This window comes from Coregonus lavaretus (assembly GCF_964263955.1).
Source record: "Coregonus lavaretus genome assembly, chromosome: 29".
Lineage (NCBI taxonomy): Eukaryota > Metazoa > Chordata > Actinopteri > Salmoniformes > Salmonidae > Coregonus > Coregonus lavaretus.
Window position 1 is genome coordinate 21,780,560 of NC_140016.1, and position 15,726 is coordinate 21,796,285.

The 15,726-nt window shown below is 46.0% G+C and overlaps 1 protein-coding gene across 1 annotated transcript in view; it reads right to left on the reverse strand.

Moving 5' to 3' along the window:
• The window catches only part of mcf2a (MCF.2 cell line derived transforming sequence a), a gene marked incomplete at its 5' end in the record, with an annotated part of 31,392 nt that overhangs the window by 8,432 nt on the left and 7,234 nt on the right, over positions 1 to 15,726 (reverse strand). The window contains 22 exons of the mRNA XM_084147471.1: positions 191 to 283; positions 605 to 826; positions 1,030 to 1,158; positions 1,579 to 1,671; positions 1,859 to 1,951; positions 2,382 to 2,451; positions 3,239 to 3,354; positions 3,437 to 3,503; positions 3,608 to 3,693; positions 3,953 to 4,032; positions 5,716 to 5,887; positions 6,151 to 6,342; positions 6,571 to 6,762; positions 7,019 to 7,138; positions 7,312 to 7,426; positions 7,518 to 7,633; positions 7,784 to 7,933; positions 8,134 to 8,250; positions 8,365 to 8,484; positions 10,151 to 10,241; positions 12,118 to 12,232; positions 12,488 to 12,556. Coding sequence (XP_084003597.1) covers positions 191 to 283; positions 605 to 826; positions 1,030 to 1,158; positions 1,579 to 1,671; positions 1,859 to 1,951; positions 2,382 to 2,451; positions 3,239 to 3,354; positions 3,437 to 3,503; positions 3,608 to 3,693; positions 3,953 to 4,032; positions 5,716 to 5,887; positions 6,151 to 6,342; positions 6,571 to 6,762; positions 7,019 to 7,138; positions 7,312 to 7,426; positions 7,518 to 7,633; positions 7,784 to 7,933; positions 8,134 to 8,250; positions 8,365 to 8,484; positions 10,151 to 10,241; positions 12,118 to 12,232; positions 12,488 to 12,556 — 2,618 coding nt within the window. The remainder of the gene's footprint in view (positions 1 to 190; positions 284 to 604; positions 827 to 1,029; positions 1,159 to 1,578; positions 1,672 to 1,858; positions 1,952 to 2,381; positions 2,452 to 3,238; positions 3,355 to 3,436; positions 3,504 to 3,607; positions 3,694 to 3,952; positions 4,033 to 5,715; positions 5,888 to 6,150; positions 6,343 to 6,570; positions 6,763 to 7,018; positions 7,139 to 7,311; positions 7,427 to 7,517; positions 7,634 to 7,783; positions 7,934 to 8,133; positions 8,251 to 8,364; positions 8,485 to 10,150; positions 10,242 to 12,117; positions 12,233 to 12,487; positions 12,557 to 15,726) is intronic.

Sequence of the window (15,726 nt, forward strand, 5' to 3'; positions counted from 1 at the left end):
AACATGGCATAAAGTTGCCAACAAAGAAGGCACAACAAAGAACAGAACAACACGCAGATGACGAACAAGTCAGTGGGTGGTGGTTATTGTCTAGGTTATTGTCTAGAGTCCTTGTCTGGTGAACATATGCTGGTTCTGGGTGGCATGAATAATGTAAACAGTCACTTCACAAAGCAGAGGTAGTGCTTACCTGAACTAAGTACACCTCCTCCCTGCCACTGTACCAGATCTCAAACTTCTTCACATCTCCCTTGACGTTCTCTGTAATCCCCACCGCACTCATCTGCCAGGACACACACACTGACTGTTACACACACGTACTGCCTGCACCTGGGGCCTACAAGCACACGTCATGCATCACGTCAGCCACATGTCAGCTACATGCTACACGGCTGGCCCACACACCTCTGTGTGACGGCAGGAAGCTCAGGCACTCAATAATAAATCAAGAGGAGAACATCTGGTGGTGTGACACCATCCGCCATGCCCTGCGCATATTAACACACACGCCTTGACAAACAAACCAAAACAAACATCCCACTGGGGACCGTTCCGAAAGGGAGCATGTGTCACGTGTCAGAGAGTACCGCCTTCACACACACACCTTGAGACAGTGCTTGAAGCTGTAGGAGGGGGTCTTGTCTGCACCCTCTCCATGCTCCTCCCTGCGCTTACAGAAGAGAAGGGCTCTCTCATACAGGAACAGGTGTCTCTGCATGGGCTTGAAGCGGGCCAGCTCCTTCATACGGGTGGGGCCTTTCTTATGGCTGATCCACACACTGAAGGAGCCCTGCATCAGCACCCGGCCCAGGTCAGACAACTCTCCCTGGGTGAACAATACACAGACAGGGTCAGAGACTGGCTCATTCACAGCTCAACACATAGGGACTGGTTTAGTTATGCTGAATGTAATGTTACACACACTGACAGAATTGTATAAATTGCCAATATACTGTATGCTATGATCAGATTCAACCACTTTGCTGTACAGTGTCAACGGCACAGTGCTGAAGCACCAGGAGGCCCCACCTGGTAGCCTGTGATGGCGATCTGATGCATGGAGTCATTGACTGACTTGAGGAGGTCCAGCATGGCTGCTAGCGCCCCCTGTAGCTCCGAGGTCCCCTCACAGCCTCCTGGACTGTACTTCAGTAGCTCCTAAAACACACACACACACACACCAATCAATGTCTGGTACACATCAATATCTGGTTGAAAGTTGAAATCCCAAATTCTCCAGCTGTACTATAAAATAATAGATGTTGTGTTGCGTGTAAGATTTTCCTTATTTTGTCAGAAAACAAGGGACAAATACAGGACAGAAAATTGGTAGCAGTCCCCATTAACCAGATGGGATTTCGCTCTAGTTTAAATCTGTAATCCCTAATGTCATGCATTCAATTCATTGAAATGAATGTCCCTCTGTAGGGCTAGGTTATGTAAGAGTGCTGTTACCATTTACAGGATTTTGGGACACTGAATTATGATAAAGGTTACGCATAGTTTCATCCACTATAAATGCTGCAATAGTGGCACGGTATGCTGGGTCGAGGTGTGTGTGTATCACTAAGGTCTGACCTTCAGTAGTAGCTGGTACTTGGTAAGGCGTTGTACTGGTTTCAGCAGGTAAGAGTCCAGGCCCAGTTTGTGCTCCAGCTTCTTCTGACACTCCTGTAGAATATGTCAAGGAGAGACAAGATTGGGAAGGCTTTAATACTGTTACACCACAACAGTGAATCTATTTAAAATAATATGTAATTTTGTGCCATTAAAACAATGAATAATTCTGGTATAGTGAAAAAGTATTGCTACCAACAGAGAGCAGTAGTGGGCTGAATGACAAAAAAATAAGCTTGACCTGGAAAAAGGCACAGTCTGAGAACTGCCTCCATAGGGACTCTGAGCGAGATTTATTCTGACAGTAGCACTCATACACCTGGAAATTCTCCTTCTGGAAATACACACAAACATTTCCAATGACACACCATCCATGCAAGACTGTCAAACACACATATAGGTAAAGACATTGCAGTGCTAGCTGTGCCACTAGAGATCCTGGTTCGAATCCAGGCTCTGTCGTAGCCGGCCGTGACCGGGAGACCCATGGGGCGGCGCACAATTGGCCCAGCGTCGTCCAGGGTAGGGGAGGGAATGGCTGGCAGGGATGTAGCTCAGTTGGTAGAGCATGGCGTTTGCAACGCCAGGGTTGTGGGTTCGCCTCCCACGGTGGGCCAGTATGAAAAATAAAAAAAATAATGTATGCACTCACTAACTGTAAGTCGCTCTGGATAAGAGCGTCTGCTAAAATGACTAAAATGTTTTTAAAAAATTGTTTCGAAACAACTGCAGACATGTACACACACACTATAGACTTTCCTCACCCGCTCCAGAAAGCAGGCCCCTACTCCCTCTGGGGTCTCCAGGCAGCCCTCCAGGTCCTGCAGGAACACCCTGTCGAAGCAAGAGGTCATGTCAGAGGTCAAAGGTCACAGACAGGTCAAGTCAATAGGTCATACCCTAATCACACACAGCAGCAACCATCACCACACAGTCAGCCTCACAGTAGGCCCCAATCCTACCCTCCTCCATAGTTAATGACTGGGGTCAACCACACAGCCATGCCACTGAGATCCCTGTGTCTGCCAGTTTCCTCTCTTGTTGGCATAATCAAATGCTTTGTATGAGCAACTCGCATTTAACACTAGTTAGAGAGGCTCTAATTGGCTTAGGGCCTCATGCAGTCATTCAATTAAGCATTCAGCCCAGCAGGGGAGCAGGCCCAGCAGGCAGGATATAGAGAATGCAGATCACAGGAGGCTGCTGAGGGGAGGACGGCTCATAATAATGGCCGTAACGGAGCAAATGGAATGGCATCAAACACATGGAAACCATATGTCTGATGTATTTGATACCATTCCACAGATTCTGCTCCAGTTATTACCACGAGCCCGTCCTCCCCAATTAAGGTGTCACCAACCTCCTGTGATGCAGAGCATGGTGTTTGCAACGCCAGGGTTGTGGGTTCGATTCCCACGGGGGGCCAGTATGAAAAATAAAAATAATGTATGCACTCACTAACTGTAAGTCGCTCTGGATAAGAGCGTCTGCTAAATGACTAAAATGTAAAATGTTTAATCTCACAGTTCATTGAGACTCCAAATGTTTATGGAAAACAACACAGGTCAATGACAGTGCGGATCCTTCCTCTAAACCACGGGGTGTGTGTGTGTGTCCTTGCCTGCTGTGGAAGTTGTAGATCTCAGGCATGTTTCCAAACAGGACGTCTTTCTTACTTTGCAGGATGGGGGGCAGGAGGCCTGCGAGGCCCGGGTTCTCCATCTCTGCCCTATAGCCCTACACATACACACATACATCAGTATAGAGAACTCTCTGTAGTAATCCAGTAATGGTGAAACGCTGCTGTGTATCTTCTCACCAGCAGCACTGACAGTAGCTCCTCCACATAGACTCTCTCTGTCTCGATTAGCTCCCTCATCACGTGACTGTGGAGACACAGGGCCAGAGGGCCTCATCAGTATTCTGTCTGAACATAAGGAATCAGGAAGACTACAGAGGGATTATATAGAGGATGAGCAGACAGACAGACCGTTTGAGAAGGTCTGGGCTGTCCTCTCCCTCCAGGCTGGAGAGCAGGGAGATCCTATTCTCCTGGTAGTCATGCATCACCTCGATCTGAGACAGACAGGTCACACACTGACAACCAGGCTTAACATCCTCAGATAACACAGATTAAAGAAGGAAATCCACCTCAAGCCTTTACAGTTACCGTAACGTTACCATCTTTAATGTAAACATCACAGCTGTACTGTTGCCATGGTGACATTCATAGTGAGGTGTGTGAACTGCGACAGCCTTCAAAGTCCTTTCTCCACTGTGGTAATTTACTTTCTTTAATTTCTCCACTTTTACGTCATCCTTTCCTTCATCTCACCTTTCTGGAGCCGGGGCTTTTCCGTGATGTCCTCTTCCCAGGAAGTGATAGATCGAAGGAGAACTTCAAACTGTCGACCCCTGCAAAATATTACCTCTCAGCTGAACATGATAATGATGTATGTTTCTATGTGCTTTGATAAAACACAAGCCCTGTCTGGATAACATGTTAATAATGATGATAAAACACTAGCCCTGTCTGGATAACATGTTAATAATGATGATAAAACACTAGCCCTGTCTGGATAACATGTTAATAATGATGATAAAACACAAGCCCTGTCTGGATAACATGTTAATAATGATGATAAAACACAAGCCCTGTCTGGATAACATGTTAATAATGATGATAAAACACAAGCCCTGTCTGGATAACATGTTAATAATGATGATAAAACACAAGCCCTGTCTGGATAACATGTTAATAATGATGATAAAACACAAGCCCTGTCTGGATAACATGTTAATAATGATGATAAAACACACGACCTGTCTGGATAACATGTTCATAATGATGATAAAACACACGACCTGTCTGGATAACATGTTAATAATGATGATAAAACACACGACCTGTCTGGATAACATGTTCATAATGATGAAAAAACACACGACCTGTCTGGATAACATGTTAATAATGATAATGAATATAGTGTATGTCTCTATATGTGCTTTGATGAAGCCTCGACGATACAGCAGCTGACACTACATTACCCAATAGAGCCATCATTACAAAGAGACGTTGCTTGCGATGATATGACAATGTACAGTAGGTTTGATAGGACAACCTGGTCGCACAGGACCTATCTTTGACCCTGGGATGACTGTTGGTAATGGGTTCAGACTTTATACTTCTCTTCTGATGGACGGGCTAGTTAATCATTGGTAGTGAGCTGCATTACTGGTAAATAAGAACACATCACCCTTACCACTGCCTGGGGTAACTGACTGGATCTGTTTGATCCTCACATAGACTAAGATCAGAGCCCTCCCTGTCCATGTGTGTCTACCGCACTAATCAGAGCCAACACATTTATCTTCACCTCTCCCCTTAAACGGGTTTCCTGCTGTGTGTGAGTCAGGGTCTCTCTCTCTCCCAATAGATATGGGAGTTTATCAAAATTGGGATCTCTCTCTCTCTCTCTCTCTCTCTCACACACACACACACACACACACACACACACACACACACACACCTCATCATCATTAATCAGATGATGTATGGCTAGCTTTGTTCTGCCAGCCCTGGAGGCACGTGGGAGGTGAAAGGGTCTTTAATGTATATGAACCATGTACAGTATACCTCTGCCATTCAGTACCTAACTAGCATCCTGGCTAACACAGTATCCCCTAAAGACTGATTATACTGCTGGGCTAAAACAGCTAGATCTCGGACTCAGGTCAAGCACAAACACTGTGGGCTTCCTCATTACTGGAGCCTGTAGTTGGCTGCTTTGATTACTTCACTGCAGGGCTGGAGGAAGGTGTGTGAAGCCCTAGGCTGAAGACAGGGAAGACACCCAGGGGAGAGGGACGTCTGTCGGGGCAGAGTCCAGGGGAGGGCTGCCTACACAGGGCCTTGGTAAACAGCAGAGCTCTGGGTGGAGGCCTAATGGAGCTGGATGATGAAAAGTGTGCTGCAAACCTCTCTAACCCCTAGCAGTCAGCTATACAGTCTGATGCTGTTAAATCTACTGTGACAAATGCACGTCCTGAATCATCAAGTGTGTGTGTTGTGTATGTGTGTCCACTACCTCCTCTTACCATGTTTGGGGGAGAAGAGTGGGGACTTGGAGCGGGGTGGGTTCTCCGGCCGGGGGGCCACCAGTTGGATGGGACGGATGTGTTTATCAGCTAGCTTCCTCAGACAGATCTGTCTGTTGTGGATCATCTCCTGAACTGCTGTGTGCTTCTCAAATGTCTTCCCTATCTGGACCTGTGGAGGATGAAGAGAGAGAGGGGGGGGGGGGGGGCTTAAAGGATTTATATGGAGCCAGAACCTGCAGTGTGTTAGTGAAACAGTGTTAGTGAAACAGTGTTAGTGAAACAGGCTTTTATAGTCATGTAATGTATTATGTGTATAGAACGCTTTATGATAGATTATACACAGATCGTTCATGAGAACCATTACAGAGGGCGTTTCTCTTTAAACCATGGAGCTGTTTGTGAATGAGAGACACTGGTTGGTTGGTGTTTAACCTGTATCTCTGGGGTGAGGACAGACTCAAACTCCATGGCCAGGAGGTCAGGTCCTGAGCTGAGGAGAGACGGAGCCCCCTCCAGGAATCTGTCTACGTCCTTCAGAGCAGCCTGGGCCCCCTCCTTAGACTGGAACTTTTCCACCAGCTGCTGGGCCAACAAGTAGGCCCCGTCATCACACCAACTCTGGGCCTATGGAGGAGACAAGACAATGTCATGCACACTGACCAATCATATTCGGATATACGTTAACACTTGACAGAGTATCACGGTAATCAAAAAATACATTAGCGCTTGGTTTTGTGCCAGCACTTCATCTATTCAGATCAACAGCTAAATACTGTGGGTAGTTGTGTGTGTGTGTGATAGTGTGTGTGCTCACCTGTGTGTATTAGTGTAAAAAATGTGTGTATCCTCTACCTGATCCAGACGTAGCAGCAGTTGGTAGACCTGGGAGAGATGTGTGTGTTTGGCCCTGAGAGCCTTACTGAGCGTGTCACAGCGGTGGCGTAGCTCATTGCAGCGCTGCACGATCAGGGCCATGGCGAAGTGGTGACAGGCTGCCAGCTGGTGACCGTGGAGGATGATGGTCTGAGCACGGCCCATCTCCTCCTAGCAACACCCAGGACACCACAGTCAGTTACATACAATAACATACAGGAGGTCTACACACATACAGTATCACCATTGCAAATACAATTAAATCCTAGCTACAGAAACCAATGCTGTTAACAAAAGCACGAGACCCAGAGAAGACTATCTCTGCCAACCATCATTGGTAGGTCAGGTCCTGAGGCTTAAGTATACACTAGATGCATTCCTGGTCTGTTGATCTGATGAGGGAGTGTGTCCTAGTGTTAACACTGACCTGTGCGTGGGCCTCCAGGTTGTCCAGGTCTCTGAGTGTCTTTTCTGTTTGAGCCAGCGTCTCCCCTGACAACGACACCTCTCTCTCCTGGGACGCCAGACGCTCTAGAGACAACTCCATCTGACCACAAGAGGAGAGAGAGACATTAGTTACACACATTGCACCTCCCAACTTCAAAACACCCCATCCAATATCCAATTGAACTGTACACCCTATGTGTATCGTCAAGAGTTGCCTCTCGACATAGGACAATTCATCAACAATCCATCAAATATGTAAATGATCAGTCTTACCTCCTGGAAGCTGTGTTCGTATCTGAGCAGCTGGAGGTACTGTTGCAGCTTTAGATGATGCTTCTCAAAGAAGCCGTCAAAGGCTGACTCCATGTCCCTCAGCTGGGCTAGTAGCCTAAAGACCAGCGTGAGAGAGGTTATAATACAAGGCCACTCTATAACATTTAGGCAGACAGTAGTATGATTATCCCTCTGAGGTCATATACCTCTGCACAGTCTCCCAGTCCAGCCTGACATCCCATAGTGAATCCTCCTCTCTCCCAGAGGCCTCCAGGCTAGCCAGCAGGTGACGACCCTCCTTCGATACAGACCATATCGCCTCCTGTACAAGACAGACAAGAAAAATAGCTATAAAACATCAGGGGGTAAATGTAGACTAGATGTCAGTTAGTCTGCCACTGATACGAGACTGTCACACATTATCATAGAGTCCAGTGTAAAAGGTGTGTGAAATGGAGTGCTGCCGTTATACCTTGAGTTTCCTGTACTTGTCAGTGTGGGTTGAGAGGAGGTGTACAATGGCCGTGCCCTCATCTGGCAGCTCTGTCTCTGCCAGCTCTGTGCCAAATGCCTGCAGCATCTGAGCTATGTCCTTAACGGTCACCGCAAAGCTCTCTATGGCCTGGAGGGGAGCCAGAGAGCACACAACACAGGGACGTCATCACAGCGTTTCTCAATGTATGCTCTGACATCATCACTCAGAACGATGCAGACAGACAGGCCAAGTTTGAATGTGTCACTCCACATCAGACATGTTGTAATATTAGTGTTGGGGTTCTGAGTCGCTGCATGGTTAATGGTATGTAAGTTTAAAGTATGCACTGTTCTCAGGACGATCCAGTCACTGTGGCAGTAATCCAGGGTTCCACCAAACTCTGAGGTCAGTTGGTTCTCATCAATGTATCTCAGTAGGTCTGTCACAGAGCTCAGCATCACCACCTAATATAGGAGATATAGAATCATCTGCACATTATTGACTGTGTTTAGTACTATGTGCACTTCTTCAAAGATGAGTGTGTGGTGGTGTTAGATTTGGTAAATAATCTGCCTTACTGGCATCTTGAGCATGAAGTCCTCCTGGCTGAAGCGGAAGCCCAGGTCTGTGACAGTGCGCTGGAAGAAGCTGGTGGGTCTCAGCACCAGCACCAGGTGGAGGTTCCCAGGGAAGGAGGCCTGGAGACAGGGAGGGAGAGGGACACGATCACACCCCTGGGGTTGGACAGTCAGCCCTGATCTAGAGCTTTGACAAACCCTGGACCATGTCTTTACCCAACACCAGGCCAGTCTGTTCACTATGAAAGGAAGGGACTTCTGGATGCATAGCCATCATCTGTTCACTCTGACAGGACATATTGACAGCACTAACGAGCAATCAGGCTCAGGCAGATAAAGCCTCTCAGTCTGACCCACTGTCAATTAGAGAAGGAAAGCTGGACCTATCCTGCCTATCACAGGTGTATTGAAGTTGCAGTCAATATAAAATGGCTTCACTAATCAAGAACAGACAGTAGGTATGCTGAATTATATTTAGGGATGAGGCTTTGATTGAAGTTCAGAGCGATTTCCAGCATCAGATATAATAATAATAATAATAATAATAATAATATTATCAGATATCAAGTAAAGCATTTAGGATGACAATCATATTAGCTACATTTGAAAAATAATGATCACACCCATTTGTATTACATCTGTGGTGGTGCAGGTATAGCCTTACTAACATATGGGTTTGGTTTAATTCAAGATGCCAGCTGTTAAAACGTAGGTGTTACAATCAGCTGTTAAAACTTGCATAGGACATCGACATAATAAAGTGGGAAATGTTGATTATTCCAAAAATAATTCTGACATGAATTTGCCTTCGCTATCTAAATCTAGCTTTAGGCTACTTCAAACATAAACATTGCCCTTCAAGCTCAACATGCTAAATATTGCAGCCGGGTTTATATTCACATAAGCAAGCTATCGTTCTCTGTCTTACTGCATCAATTGCATGACTAAGCTGAAATCAGGCTCTGCACCGCAGTGCTACGCTTAAGCTGCAGCCAGTGAGCGATGCTGCATTCACCCTGCCCACCCAAACTTGACCACAACTCTTTTAGCACTAAATCAAACTATTTAAAAAGCGCGTTACCGGACTCCTCCGTATCCTGGGCAATCCTCGGCGCTGGTAACTCACAGCCATCGTGTTTACAGCCATTTATGCGATCATGCGATCATTCTAAACCTCGCCCGTCCCGTCGCTTACAAATCGGTGCCAAGGTAGGCTACTGGTTCCCTTTACTTGGCTGCGGGACCACAGCCGCAGCATCAACGCTGCTGCGACGAGGAGGGTGGCAGCGCTGTCTGCAATCTCATCGTTCGCCGAAGTATAGCGTCATCAGGTAATATCCACGTAACTGAGTGCTGGCCAATGCATTTTAATTCCCTTGCCACGGGACTCAAGTTTCATACGTTGAGTACAGAACATTTTCTTTGAAAACTATGTATGACCAATAATAAACAGTGTCAACGCAACTGCAGTATTTGACTGATATAGTCACGACTAGTTATTTTTAATGAACAAAAGACCGAGAGATGATACCATCACAAAACAGCAGGAACTGAGCGCTGGGCAATTCAGAACCATGGACAGCTCCCCACCCTGACGTCCAGTCTGTCTAGTGCTGAAATTCTGAACTGGATTTTTGTTTTTTGCCACAGCAGCAAATCATATGTTCCTTAGTTGGATAGGGCCAGACCTCATTGAGTATAGTTACCATACTTCCATACTAGATTACCACATGCACGAGAGTGCACGCGCACACACGACATTTTGCCAAGACTATAACTCGCTCACCGCAATTCTGGCAAGTGCTGTTTTGATTGAGGTCCAAGTATCCAGTCTTCTGTCTAAAATGATGATGAATTTTACACCTGGCTGTCGTGCTCTGCAAACACAAGCAATAAAAGTATTTGAACACATGTACTTTTCACTGAACAAATGTATACTTTTACTAGTCAAATACAGTTGAAGTCGGAAGTTTACATACACTTAGGTTGGAGTCATTAAAACTCGTTTTTCAACCACTCCACACATTTCTTGTTAACAAACTATAGTTTTGGCAAGTCGGTTAGGACATCTACTTTGTAGTAATTTTTCCAACAATTGTTTACAGACAGATTATTTCACTTATAATTCACTGTATCACAATTCCAGTGGGTCAGAAGTTTACATACACTAAGTTGACTGTGACTTTAAACAGCTTGGAAAATTCCAGAAAATGATGTCATGGCTTTAGAAGCTTCTGATTGACATCATTTGAGTCAAGTGGAGGTGTACCTGTGGATGTATTTCAAGGCCTACCTCAGTGCCTCTTTGCTTGACATCATGGGAAAATCAAAAGAAATTAGCCAAGACCTCAGAAAAAAAATTGTAGACCTCCACAAGTCTGGTTCATCCTTGGGAGCAATTTCCAAACGCCTGTAGGTACCACGTTCATCTGTACTAACAATAGTACGCAAGTATAAACACCTGAAAGGCCGCTCAGCAAGGAAGAAGCCACTGCTCCAAAACGGTTTGCAACTGCACATGGGGACAAAGATCGTACTTTTTGGAGAAATGTCCATTGGTCTGAGGAAACAAAAATAGAACTGTTTGGCCATAATGACCGTCATTATGTTTGGAGGAAAAAGGGGGAACTTGCAAGCGGAAGAACACCATCCCAACCGTGAAGCATGGGGGTGGCAGCATCATGCTGTGGGGGTGCTTTGCTGCAGGAGGGACTGAAGCACTTCACAAAATAGATGGCATCATGAGGAAGGAAAATTATGTGGATATATTGAAGCAACATCTCAAGACATCAGTCAGGAAGTTAAAGCTTGGTCGCAAATGGGTCTTCCAAATGGACAATGACCCCAAGCATACTTCCAAAGTTGTGGCAAAATGGCTTAAGGACAACAAAGTCAAGGTTTTGGAGTGGCCATCACAAAGCCCTGACCTCAATCCTATAGAACATTTGTGGGCAGAACTGAAAAAGCGTGTGCGAGCAAGGAGGCCTACAAACCTGACTCAGTTACACCAGCTGTGTCAGGAGGAATGGGCCAAAATCCACCCAACTTATTGTGGGAAGCTTGTGGAAGGCTACCTGAAATGTTTGACCCAAGTTAAACAATTTAAAGGCAATGCTACCAAATACTAATTAAGTGTATGTAAACTTCTGACCCAGTGGGAATGTGATGAAATAAATAAAAGCTGACATAAATAATTCTCTCTACTATTATTCCGACAATTCACATTCTTAAAATAAAGTGGTGATCCTAACTGACCTAAGACAGGGAATTCTTACTAGGATTAAATGTCAGGAATTGTGAAAAACTGAGTTGAAATGTATTTGGCTAAGGTGTATGTAAACTTACGACTTCAAGGTATAGGTATAGTAGTGAAAAACTCATAATATACTAAATTCATTTGACAGCTAACTGCAGCCTAAGACAAATGATATGTCTTGGTGCAGAAAGAAAGCCTGCAGAGTGAATACATTAGATCTGTTTACAGGGATGTTCATCGACTCTGTTGACCTGTACTCAAACTCCCCTTTTGGCCCATGTCCAATGATATGATCCCTCCTCCTTAGGATATACCTGCTCTGAGCTGGCACAGAGGACATCACTAGGGCATCGAAATAGATGAGGGATAGAGAGCATCTAGTGCCATCTGTGCAAAGAATACTAACCCTGGACTAAAGCAGGAACACACTGCATTGCAGAGAAAGTTATGAGGAGAGATGAATAGTAGAAGGTAGTGTAGTATGGTGGTTCACCCACCGAGGTATGAGGGTGAGGTATGTTAAGACTTTGGCTAAAGATTCCTCTGGAATGTCACTGAAAGCAGAGTATTCTGGGAGGGTGATAATCACGCTGGAGTCCTCACCACGCCCACCTGGGAAGAAAAATTGTTTAATATGAACAATCACACTCAGCAATGTACTAACCAATTATATTATGTTCTTTGCTGACCCATCATTTAAATAGTCTATAAATGTTGGATTAACTGAGAACAGCTGTGTCAGTGTTAGTTTCAACATGTCACTACTACTTTTACATCTCGTAGACACTGCCTGAATCTATACAACCAATGTAAACACAGGTCAGAGTTTATGAACCCAAAGGACATTCCTGAGTAAAGAGCTCCCACCTGACAGGTAGGCCACCTGCTTCTCAATGTAACCATCCACCTCCTTCATACTCATAGGGACTGACACCTCTGTGGAAAGGAGGAGATGGAGAGAGAGAGAGATATTAGAATAATGGGGTTAGTGAGGCCTCTTTGAAAGTGTCAACCCATGGTTATCTTCCATAAGGATGATGATTTCGCAAACAGATTTACTGCCTCCCAGTGGTCATATGCAAAACAACATCAACATTAAAGTGGTAAGGAAGGTTTCAGACTCTCAGCTATCTGGTTCAAGTCAGTTAATCATTCGGAGGCGGGTCTGGACCCCATCTATCCACTGTGACATCCAGGCTAGCACAGCAGGAGGCAGTCATTATACCTCTCCACGCCCTTCTCCTGTCACCAGGGGAGAGGCAGCATGGGGTCATATACTGTGTCCGGCCCGCTGTGGTGGCAGGCAGCACAGTGACCTGCTTCCCCCGCCATTACTCTCTCCTCTCATAACATTCCACATTCAACACAGTTGACAGGACTTAAACACTGCCCGTACTATACTGTACATATACAATAAAATAGTGATATGAGTGAAGCCACAGTGAAGACTGAGTTCACCTCCAGTAGCAAGCATTACATAACCCTAAAGTAGACATGTTAAAAGTAATTTATAGTCATATATATTGGTCTGCTGTTGACTAGTTTATGCAACCAATCAAGATGACGCGTAGAAAGCTAGAGAGAGAGAGAGAGATGCCGTGTAGAGAGCTAGAGAGAGAGAGAGATGGAGAGACGCCCTGTAGAGAGAGAGCGGAAGAGAGAGATGGTGCAGGGAGAGTCGTCCTGTGAGTGACGGTGTCCTTTTCCACGTTGTCGTCGGGGGTAACCGTGTCCGGCAGGGAGTCAGTGTGTGGAGCGGTAATGAGCTCCGCTGATCTCTTGTCAATATTTCATGAGTGTTACTGACACACACAGTGACATGGGCTGGGCCAAGCCAGGCTGGGCTGTCCTGGGCTGGGCCATTCACACACAGCCATGGAGTAGAGTTACTGTCAGGTACTGGTTAGTGTCAGGTTGAAAATGGATATCATGGACTGGCTGTGTAATAGTTAATGTTTCCATGGCTCGAATGTTACGGAGAGCTTGAAAAGGCCACATGCAGCAGAAAAACGAATCCATGCTTTTGCCACTTCTAGATTAGACTACTGCAATGCTCTACTCTCCGGCTACCCGAATAAAGCACTAAATAAACTTCAGTTAGTGCTAAACACAGCTGCTAGAATCTTGAATAGAACCAAAACATTTGATCATATTACTCCAGTGCTAGCCTCTCTACACTGGCTTCCTGTTAAGGCTAGGGCTGATTTCAAGGTTTTACTGCTAACCTACAAAGCATTAGTCCCATGTAGCTCAGTTGGTAGAGCATGGCGCTTGCAACGCCAGAGTTGTGGGTTCAATTCCCACGGGGGGCCAGTATGTAAATGTATGCACTCACTAACTGTAAGTCGCTCTGGATAAGAGCGTCTGCTAAATGACTAAAATGTAAAATTACATGGGCTTGCTCCTACCGATCTCTCCAATTTGGTCATGCTGTACATTCCTACACGTACGCTATGGTCACAAGACGCAGGCCTCCTTATTGTTCCTAGAATTTCTAAGCAAACAGATGGAGGCAGGGCTTTCTCCTATAGAGCTCAATTTTTATGGAATGGTCTGCCTATCCATGTGAGAGACGCAGACTCGGTCTCGACCTTTAAGTCTTTACTGAAGACTCATCTCTTCAGTAGGTCCTATGATTGAGTGTAGTCTGGCCCAGGGGTGCGAAGGTGAACGGCAAGGCACGGGAGTGACGAACCGCCCTTGCCGTCTCTGCCTGGCCGGCTCCCCTCTCTCCACTGGGATTCTCTGCCTCTGACCCTATTACGGGGGCTTACTAGGGCTCTTCCATGCCGTCCCTAGGAGGGGTGCATCACATCGTGCCAGGCTTTTTTCACTATACGCGACTTGATTGGATTGAGTCACTGATGTGATCTTCCTGTCCTGTTTCGTGCCCCCTCGGGCTCGTGTGGTGGAGGAGATCTTCGTGGGCTATACTCAGCCTTGTCTCAGGGTACTAAGTTGGTGGTCTATTGATATCCCTCTAGTGGTGTGGGGGCTGTGCTTTGTCAAAGTGGGTGGGGTTATATCCTGCCTGGTTGGCCTTGTCCGGGGGTATCGTCGGAGGGGGGCACAGTGTCCCCCGACCCCCCCCTGTCTCAGCCTCCAGTTTCTATCCTCCCTCTCTCTCTCTCGCTCCCTCCCTCCCTCCCTCTCTACTGCACCCGCTGTCTCGACCTCTGAATGCTCGGCTATGAAAAGTCAACTGACATTTACTCCTGAGGTGCTGACCTGTAGCGCCCTCTACAACCACTGATTATTATTTGACCCTGCTGGTCATCTATGAACATCTTGAAGAACAATCTGTACTCTTATAATCTCCACCCAGCACAACCAGAAGAGGACTGGCCACCCTTCAGAGCCTGGTTCCTCTCTTGGTTTCTTCCTAGGTTCCTGCCTTTCTAGGGAGTTTTCCCTAGCCACCGTGCTTCTACATCTGCATTGCTTGCTGTTTGGGGTTTTAGGCTGGGTTTCTATATAAGCGCTTTGTGACATCTGCTAATGTAAAAAGGGTTATGTAAATACATTTGATTTGATTTAATTTAATGAGAAAATTGGCTATATCTGGCAACTAGATATGATAACAGGCAATCGAAACAATACTGACAAACTGATAACAGCAAACACACTGCAGCCGCCTGTCCTGCCTTACTGCAGACAGTATAGTGCTAGATCAGAGGGAGAATGCCTGTGCTGCAGGCAGGCTGCAGTGTTTTGAATATGCGTGCTAGTCTGTGATCACAGGAAGACGCCACCACGGCCCCTCTCCGATTAGAATCAGCATTCTGTATCACTCATCACATGATGTAAACCACTCTGTCTCTGCCTGGCCTGCTAAACAAGATGTCTGCACAACACACCGGACCTCCAAATCATGCTTTCTACTTGGCAGCCACACAGCTAGGAAACAATTATCCCCGCCGACTCGATTCGTCAAAGCATCCAAGCAACAAAGCCTATTCAGGTGACTTCACTGAGTAGTGTCTGCTGCTTCGAAACTCAAATATTCTGTGTTTGTTCTGCCCTGGCGCAGAAAATTATATTTCCCATTAAGCATGGCTGGGTCCTGCGACAGACTCCCAGGCAGCCAGACAGATTAAAGGCCCAGG